The sequence below is a fragment of the Cetorhinus maximus genome, chromosome 13 (assembly GCF_964194155.1).
Source record: "Cetorhinus maximus chromosome 13, sCetMax3.hap1.1, whole genome shotgun sequence".
Taxonomy (NCBI): Eukaryota; Metazoa; Chordata; class Chondrichthyes; order Lamniformes; family Cetorhinidae; genus Cetorhinus; species Cetorhinus maximus.
In genome coordinates, this window is record NC_135891.1 from 8,741,278 (window position 1) to 8,750,924 (window position 9,647).

Below are 9,647 nucleotides of genomic sequence, written 5' to 3' on the forward strand. Positions count from 1 at the left end.
GGGAGGGAGGCATTGACTATCCCATCCTTGGCTTCCTCACCCTCCCCAGTCCTTCTTTCTACTCCTTCTACACGTTTCCCCCCCAAGCAAATTGCTCTCTCTCTCCATCCCACCTCCCACCTCCCTCTCTCCCTCCCACCTCTCCCTCTCTCTCTCTCTCAGTCTCCCAAACTTTCCGACCATGGTAGCTGAAGACTCCAGCGATGCCGAGACGGGCAGGGCGGAGAAGTCCCCGAGCCCGAGGACCGAGCCGGGCTGGTGCAAAACCCCCAGCGGTCACATCAAGCGGCCGATGAACGCTTTCATGGTGTGGTCCCAGATAGAGAGGAGGAAGATCATGGAGCAGTCCCCGGACATGCACAACGCCGAGATCTCCAAGCGGCTGGGCAAGCGCTGGAAGGCGCTGCAGGACGCCGAGAAGGTCCCCTTTATCCGGGAAGCCGAGAGGCTGAGGCTCAAGCACATGGCGGACTACCCGGACTACAAGTACAGACCCAGGAAGAAGGGCAAGAGCGGGACCGTGGCCAAGATGCTGAGCAAGAAGGCGGCGTCGGTCAGGAAGAGCCTGGGCGGCAAAGCGCAGAGAGGGAGGGGACCCCCCAAAGCAGCCAAACCCGCCTGGAAGCCCAAGAGGGGCGGCCCCCGGTCGGAGGCGGGGGCTGGCGGTCCGGAGCCGGCCGGGGAGAGCCGCCCCCTGGAGCCGGAGGGTCCCAGGAGAGTCAGTCCCGCCTGGGAGAGTGGCGGCGGGAACGGCGGCGGCGGGAACGGCGGCGGCGGCGGGCGCCCCGCCGCCTTCGGCGAGGGTCCCAGCGGCCAAGAGGGAGGCGGCGGCGACGGGCTGACCCCGGACCCCCCGCTCGGCGACAACCACCCCATGGAGGAGCCCGCCCGCCGGGAGCCCGGCTCTCCCCGGGAGCACCTGCGGGACACCAGGTCCCCCTCGCCCACCTCCACCAGGTCACTGTCTTCGTCCCTCGCCTCCCCTTCCTCCTCTCCCTCCTCCTCCTCCTCCTCTTCTTCTTCCTCGGACGAGGAGCTGGAAGACGAGATCCTGGAGATCATCTCGGATGCAAACTTTGAGAACCTGGCGCTGGGCACCTTGGACGCACTTTCCCTGGATAAAGACACCGAGACCTTCCACACGAACTCCGCTTCCCATTTTGAATTCCCAGATTACTGCACCCCAGAAGTAAACGAGATGATTTCGGGAGACTGGTTAGTGTCCAGCGTCTCTGACCTAGTATTTACCTATTGAATATCGCCACAGGGATTTTTATTTTGATTTTTAGAGAAGTTGTTTTTAAATATATATATGTGTGTGTGTGTGTATGTATATATATCTCATTTAGTCCCTCCCCAAATCGACACACAGGAAAACCAAGACTTTTAAACCAGCAGTTTCAGTATGGGTATGTATTTTTCTAGATTTAGTTTAAGTTGCAGTATGGCTGAGTCCAATAGCACCCCTGATTTTTTTTCCTTTTAAAATGAGGGAATTTAAGAAAAAGGAAAGGGAAATCATTTTAAAATTCCTCCCCAAAGTTAGTTAAACAGACATCTTCCCACTGTACAATATTTTTTGATGCATCCTTGAGGCAATAATGTTGATGAATCTGAAGCGATCAGGGTATGGAATATGCACAGACCTGCCGCTGTTAGGGCAGTTTTTTTTTTAATATAAATATATATATATATATGTGTGTGTGTGTGTGTGTGTGAAATATCTATCCCTTTATTGGATTTGAGTATTGATCTGAAATGACAAGGGGATACCACAGCTTTGTCCAGGACCCGTGCATTCGCCTGGGCTTAACAAGCAGGACTTTTTTTTTTCGATTTGGTGGATTTTAAGAATAATCCGAATACTCAGGACACCAGACACCGTCTGAGGAGAGGAAACGAGAGAGAGAGAGAGAGAGTTTGAATCCGGCGCATCTCTCACTCTGCAAGTTGGGTCAGTTTTTGCAAACATTAGCCTGTGCACATCTTGCCTTTGAACCTGCGAGCGTCTCCTCCTGGGGGGGACCCCCCATCCCCGGGGTTTGAGATAGCTGGGGCATGTCCCGTGTCTGGAGTCAGCCCACAACTCGCCTTGAATAGCATTGAATCGTGGAGCGCCTTTCAATTTGCCCAGCTGTGTAAGTGACACCTTGTCCCGGAATGGAGAGGTTCCGCTGGGTCCTAGTGAGCAACCCCATCCAGTCAATCCCCGATGGGACCGGACAATAAGATGAACGAGAGGTTGGGGGTTGGGGTGGAAAGGAAGGCTTTAATGCACATCTCTTCATTGCAGCGAGAACCTCCAGTTTTCAGAACGCCAGAGTGTGGTGGTGGTGGCGGTGCTATCAAGTGTAAAGTTAACACAAGCCGCCTACCGAACTGAGGTTGGACATTTAGCATCTCTCAATTGAATAGAAGTTGTTTTGAATTCCTCACCTTCATTCCAGTGTCACTGTTGCTGTACCACTCGTATTTATACCCTGGGTTAGGGAAGGGGGATTGTCAACTAAAGACCTATAGCCTGTTCTGTGGGGTAGGTGGGTAAATGAGTGGTGGGGTGGGGGAGGGAGGGGGTGGTGGGGTGGGGAAGGATTTGAGTTGTTATTACAGAGGTTGTGCACAATTGTAATCTGGTGGTGCGAGGGAGGGTGGGGGAACTCAACTTTTAAATTCAAATCCCATCAGGCAACTTAAATTTATTGTCCTGGCTATTCGTCTGGCCGAACCAGATTCACTCCTCCAATCAGAAGGCTAAATTTCCACGGTGGGTGCGACCAGGTCACATTCAGGGTGCACTGGGCTCTGGTATAGGATTAAACCATTCTCAGTGGGGAGAGTGGGGGAACGGGTCTTGACTGAATATCAATGGCCAGGGGAGTGGCGAAGGGAGGCACCCATAATTCACAAACCCCCTTTGCCCCTGGGCAGTCTCGTATCTGCACAGCCCTGCATTACCCTTTTCCTAATTTTAGACTTCATTTTTGAAAAACAAGAAAGTGCAAACTAGTGAACTGAGCAACGTGGCATCATCACCTTGTGTTTATAATTCTGTTTGGTTAGTGTTCGAAGACAAAGAGATGAGATGCACAAGTAAATGGGGAACAGTGTGTAGATTCAGTTACGTTGGTGTTACTATTCTGATCGTATTATTCCATGATTTGTTTACCATGATGCATGTTTGGAGGGGGAACAAGAGGGGAGGAGTAAATGGCTGTCAGAGTATCGAGAGGTACCTTTGAAAGTATTCTTTCATTGGCTGTTTCCAGCATGATCGCACGATATGTTTAACCCTTTGAGAGCTGCAGCACCCTTCGTCTGCCCCTTTTTGGTTAAAAATTAACGCATTATTAACATGAATTCCGTGATTCCTGCAATGGAGTGCCTCAAAATGTGTTGACTGAGTGCCGAATCCATCTGCCAATTCAATCCCCATTCTGATCCCCTCCTTAAACAGTCACCCAACTCAGGGAGTTTTATAGCTGCATTGTAGTGAGCGACTTGTGCTGAATGGTCAGAAATCTCCTATGCTGCAAACACGATATTTTGTGCTTTCTAGGAACATGGGAACAGGAGTAGGTCACTGAGCCATTCGAGCCTGCTCTGCCATTCAGTTATATCCTGGCTATTCTGTGCCTCGAAACCATTTAATCACCTTTGCTCCCTATCTGTTGATACCCCTACCTACCAAAAATATCAGTCTTGAAAGCTCTAATTGTATCAGCATCCACAAACTTTTGAGGGGGAGGATTCCAAATTTCCACTACCCTTTGTGTGAAAAGGTGCTCCCTGACTTCACTCCTGAATGGCCCAGCTCTGATTTAACATGATGCCCCCTCCCCTGTTCTTGCTCTCCTGCATCACCAGAGGAAATAGTTGTCTATTCGATCCTTGATCAGGTCGCCCCTCAATCTCTGATATTCAAGGTAAAATAAGCCAAGTTTATGCAACCTGTTCAAATAATTTAACCTTCTAAGCCCTGGTATTATTTTGGCAAATCCTCACTGCTATAACAGGAGGGCTTTGGACAGTGATGTTCAGTAATCAAAGGGTTAACACGCGTCAGTTGGGATGGGTTGGGGAAATGAAACTGCCTCCTCTTGCCTCCACCCTGCATTGAGAGATATTAAGGTCATTGTAGCCTGTGTAGATGGACAGAACGAGTTAATGGTAGTGCATTAATGTAAATATTTGTCATAGATTTATTTTCAGAGATTTATAACTGTATATTTGGTTAAATTATTAAAATTTTTGCCATTTTCTGTTATCTGTGTAAAGAATGTTTTAATTATGGAAATTAAGTAATTAATATTAAAATGTTTACATCACCGCTCAGTGTTGCGTCCGCCACTCATCTGCGTCAGTACATGGCTCAAAATAAACAAGACCCTGTTAGGAAGAACGACCTGAACTTCTATTACCCCTTTTGCAATCCCAGAATGTCCCAAAGCACCTTAGAGCCAGTGAAGTACTTTTGAAGTGTATTCACTGTTGTAATATAGGAAAGGTGGCAGCCGATTTGCACACAGCAAGCTCCCACAGACAACAACATGATAGTGAATGGATCATTGTTTTGTTTTTTAGTAAGCCCGGTAGGGGTAAATATTGCAGCACAGCAGAGTGGAGAACTCCACTGCCCTGCTTTTGAAATAGTGACATGGGGTTCTTTCCCAGCCACTTGGGAGGGCAGACATGGCCTTTGTTTCATTTCTCCCCTGAAGGACAGCGCCTCCCTCAGCATCACACCGGGGAGTGTCAGACAAGATCTTTTGCTGAACTCTCTGGAGCGGGGCTCTGAACTGAAATCCTTCTGACTGAGAGGTGAGAGTGCCACCAAACTGAGTCACAGTGCGGTGTAGGCATTCCATTGACCTGGAATGGTCAAACTTCCATAGGACCAGTGACTGTGTCAGTCTGCCAAGCTGATAGGCTCATTCAGTGCATAGTTAGCCCCAAACTGAAAACAATGCTGAAACAGACACCAATTAAAGGAGGTAAGTCATTTTGGGGTATACGGGGGGGGGGGGATTTTTGTGACTGGGTTCATGCCTCTGAATCATTGCTAGCCACACACACTTTGGTTTTGAATGTGGTTCAGGCTCATTGGTGTCCCACAGGATCCTCAACTCTCACTTATGCCTCCAAGTAGCTGGTAACACACATCATCAAGCATCCTCTGGTACCTCACCTCAGCTGGTGAACTAAACTCAGCGAGGGGATCATCAGCTTTGTCTAGCACAGATAGGGGACATCACCCCTCTAAGTGCACGAAGGCTGTAATGATGAAAGAGGCAGATGATCCTAGCAAGAGGACAATGGCTCTGAATGCGGATACCAGCGAGATGTGTGACACATCCAGGACGCTCTCCTGACGAAGTGGACTTTTGATCGGTCAGCTGGGAAAAGATTGGGACCTTACCGAATATAAACACGGAGCTAATAATGAAACCTTGTTGCAAAAATGCTGCTGCTTAAAGTAAAAGCAACTGGCGCAACATTGTCCCCCCCAACCCTCAGCAAGAGGAAGGGACATGAAGAGGTTCACCTAGAATTACATGGGGGAGGCGGTGGGATAGTGGTAATAGGGCTGGTAATCAGAGGCCCAGGCTCACCTCCTGGGGTTCAAACCCCACCATGGGCAGCTGGTGGAATTTAAATTCAATTAATAAATCTGGAATATGAAGCCAGTCTCAGTAATGGTGACCATGAAACTTCTCACTGATTGTTGTAAAGACCCGTCTGGTTCACTAATACCCTTTAGGGAAGGAAATCTGCCACCATTACCTGGTCTGGCCTACATGTGGCTCCTGACCCACAGCAAAATGTGGTTGACTCTTCACTTCCCTCTGAAATGGCCTAGCAAGCCACACAGTTCAGGGGCAAGAAAGGATGAGCAACAAATGCTAGCAATGCCTATGTCCCATGAAAGAATAAAGAACATAGAATCTACAGCACAAATGGGACCACTTGGCCCAACATAGGAGAAGGCCATACAGCCCCTTGAGTACGCCCCACCATTCAAATCAATCATGGTTGATATGCACCTCCAACCTATTAACCTGTCTTTGTTTCATATCCCTTGATGTTCTTACAGGTAACCTACCGATCTCATTCTTGAAAGCATCAATGAACCCCCAGCATCCCATAGCCTTTTTTTGAGGAGAAAGTTCTAGATTTCTATGCCTGTGAGTGAAGGATTACTTCCTGATTTCACTCCTAAATGGCCTGCCTCCAATTTTAAGATTATGGTCCCTCTTCAGACAAAAAACAGCTTTATGCATTTTCTCAATTTGTCAACAACTTCAATTACAAATTTCAATATTTCTATTGAACCATTCTTTGCAATGTTTTAATTTTCACAGTTTACATACATGCAAACATATGAATTAGGAGCAGGAGTTGGCCACTCAGCCCCTCAAGCCTGCTCTGCCATTCAATAAGATCAAGGCTGATCTGATTGTAACCTCAACCCTACATTCCTGCCGACCCCTGATAACTTTTCACCCCCTTGTTAATCAAGAATCTATCCAGCTCTGCCTTAAAAATATTCAAAGACTCTGTTTCCACTGCCTTTTGAGGAAGAGAGTTCTGAGAGAAAACATTTCCCTTCATCTCTGTCTTAAATGAGCGACCCTTTATTTTTAAACCGTGACCCCAATCCTAGATACTCCCACAAGAGGAAAATCCTCTCCACATCCACTCTGTGAAGACTGCTCAGAATCTTAAAGAACATAAGAAATAGAAATAGGAGTTGGCCATTCGGCCCCTCGAGCCTGCTCCCCCATTCAGTAAGATCATGGCTGATCTTTTTATGTTGCGATTTCCACATTCCCACCTGCCCCCGATAACCTTTGATTCCCTTGCCTAACAAGAATCTATCTACCTCTGCCTTAAAAATATTCAGTGACCCCGCCTCCACCACCTTCTGAGGCAGAGAGTTCCAAAGTCACACAACCCTCTGAGAGAAAAAAATTCTCCTCATTTCTGTCCTAAAAGGGTGACCCCTAATTTTAAAACAGTGCCCCCTATTTCTGGACTCACCCACAAGAGGAAGCATCCTTTCCACGTCCACCTTGTCCTAAGGCCGTTCAGGATCTTGTACACTTCAATCAAATTGCCTCTTACTCTTCTAAATTCCAGTGGATACAAACCCAACCTGACCAGCCTTTCCTCATAAGACAACCCAATCGTTCCTGGTTTTAGTCAAGTAAACCCTCGCTGAACTGCTTCTAATGCATTTACATCCTGCCTTAGATTAGAAGACTATCTCCAACAATGCAGTCTGATGCTTAAGAACCATACAAGGCTAAGGACTGGGATCCGTGTTCCAGTGAGTTACAGAAGATGTTGCTCTGTGTAGTGTAGTGATAGTACCTCTTTGCAAACACATAGATGCACTGTATTCACAGATCAACATGGGCCTCTAGTGGCAAAAACCTGACACTGCAATGTTAAAAGATCATTAGAAACAGGAGAAGGACTCGGCTATTTGGCCTTCAGAGCCTGTTCTGTCATTCAGTAAGATCATGGCTGATCTCCCACCTCGACTCCCCTTCCTTGCCCCATCACGATATCGCAGGATTCCCTTTGAATCCAGAAACCTATTGATCTCAGTCTTGAATATACCCATCGACTTAGCAAACACAACCCTCTGGGGTAGAGAATTCCAAACATTCACAGCCCTTTGAGTGAAGAAGTTTCTCCTCAGTTCAGTCCTAAATACCCGATTACGACCCCTAGTTCTAGACTCCCTAGCCGGGGGAAACATCCTCCCAGCATCTATTCTGTTAAAACAGAAAATGTTGGGAAAACCTCAGCAGTTCTGGCAGCATTTGTGGAGAGAGAAACAGAGCTAACGTTTCGAGTCCGTATCAACTCTTCTTCATTGTTGCCCATCCTAATTGCTCTTCAGCTGAGTATCTTGCTAGGCCATTTCAGAGGGCAGTTAAGAGTCACCCACATTGTTGTGGGTCTGGATTCACATGTAGGCCAAGACCAGGTAAGGATGGCGAATTTCCTTCCCTAAAGGGCATTAGTGAACCAGATGGGTTTTTACAACAATCGATGATAGTTTTATAGTCACGATCACAGAGATTAGTATTTAATTTCAGATTTTATTTATTGAATTTAAAGTCCGCCAACTGCCATGGTGGGATTTGAACCCATATCCCCAAAGAATTCACCCGGGCCTCTGAATTACTAGTCCAGTGACATTAGCGCTACATCGTCTCCCCGCAGAATGCCTTGATTGAACCTGCCTTCACCACACTCTCAGGCAGTTGCTGTGTGAAGAGGAAAAGGAATGAAAATGAATTTTAAATGGAAGTGTACATGAATAATGACATTTCAGTATATTAACAGTCATTGTGGAAATCACAAAATAACAATTATAATTAAATGAGAATAAACTGAAAAGATTCTGGTCTTTAGAAAAGCAGGACAAAGAGAAGACTTTCATTTATATAGCACCCTTTACAAGCACTTGGACATCCCAAAGTGCTTTACAACCAATTAAGTGGTTTCCTGAAGCGCTGCCGCTGTTATAAGAATCGCCACAGCCAATTTGCTCACAGCAAATCTCTCTTAAACAGCAATGAGATGACCCCAGATCTTCTGTTTTCAGTAACGTTGATTGAAGGATAAATATTGGCCAGAAAATTGGGGTCAACTCCCCTGTCCTTCTTCAAAATACTGGCAAATCCACCTAAGGGAGCAGGCAGGGCCTTGGTTTACTGTCTCATTTGAAAAACAGCACCTACCAACAGTGCAGGACTCCCTCAGTACTGCACCAGAATGTCAACCTAGATTTTTGTGCTTGGGTCTTTGGAGTGGACCTTGAACCCACAATGCTCTGACTCCGAGGCAAGCGTCCTACTTACCTGCTGAGTCACAGCTGTTTACAAACAGATACCATATTTTGTCTTTAAACTCATTTTTGTCAGATGAACCCTGAGTCCCTGATTTCTCTTTAATCCCCACTGCACCACCCAGTCCTCATCAGTGCCCAGTTTGCTCTCAGTGTGCTATTTTGAGGGGAATAGGAAGGTAATTCAGGAGCAATTTCCTCATTCCAGACATCCTATTTTGCACACCCCCTGAACTGGAATACAAAACCTCCGCCAAGTCATGATTCCAGTCTGAAAAACCAATCAAAATAGGAACAGAATAACTCAAATGAGGGATGAGTATGGTTTAGAAGGCGATTTCAAGAGCAACATACACATAGTTGAATAATTTCTTATTGCTTTTTTACACTGAAATCTAGCTTGACTGTTACAACCAAATTCAAATGTAATTTTTCAGCCAAGCACAATTCAAACTGTGGGCTAAACCCGATTTGAATATGATTCACAGAATTATAGAATCTTGACAGCAATGAAGAAACCCATTCAGCCCATTGTATCTTTGCCAGCTCTCCACAGAGCTATCAATTAGTTTCACTCCCTGGTCAATTGAATCCTCGGACTTTCTCCCACTCTGACCTCTCTGTCCTCAGCCTTCTCATATAAGTTTGAGGAACAGCATCTCATCTTTTGACTAAGCACTTTACAGCCTTCTGGACTCAACACTGAGTTCAACAATTTCAGATTGTAAACCCTCCCCCCCATTTTGTTTCCTTTTTATTTGCTCCTTTTGACTTTTTTCTCTTA

At 46.5% G+C, this 9,647-nt stretch overlaps 1 protein-coding gene across 1 annotated transcript; it reads left to right on the top strand.

Moving 5' to 3' along the window:
• The first annotated feature begins 231 nt into the window (after positions 1–231).
• On the top strand, positions 232–1,273 carry LOC144688330 (transcription factor SOX-4-like). Its single transcript, XM_078554760.1, has 2 exons — positions 232–976; positions 1,034–1,273. Exons 1-2 carry the CDS (start codon positions 293–295, stop codon positions 1,253–1,255), a joined length of 906 nt encoding a protein of 301 aa, XP_078410886.1. The 5' UTR covers positions 232–292; the 3' UTR covers positions 1,256–1,273.
• Positions 1,274–9,647: the final 8,374 nt, after the last annotated feature.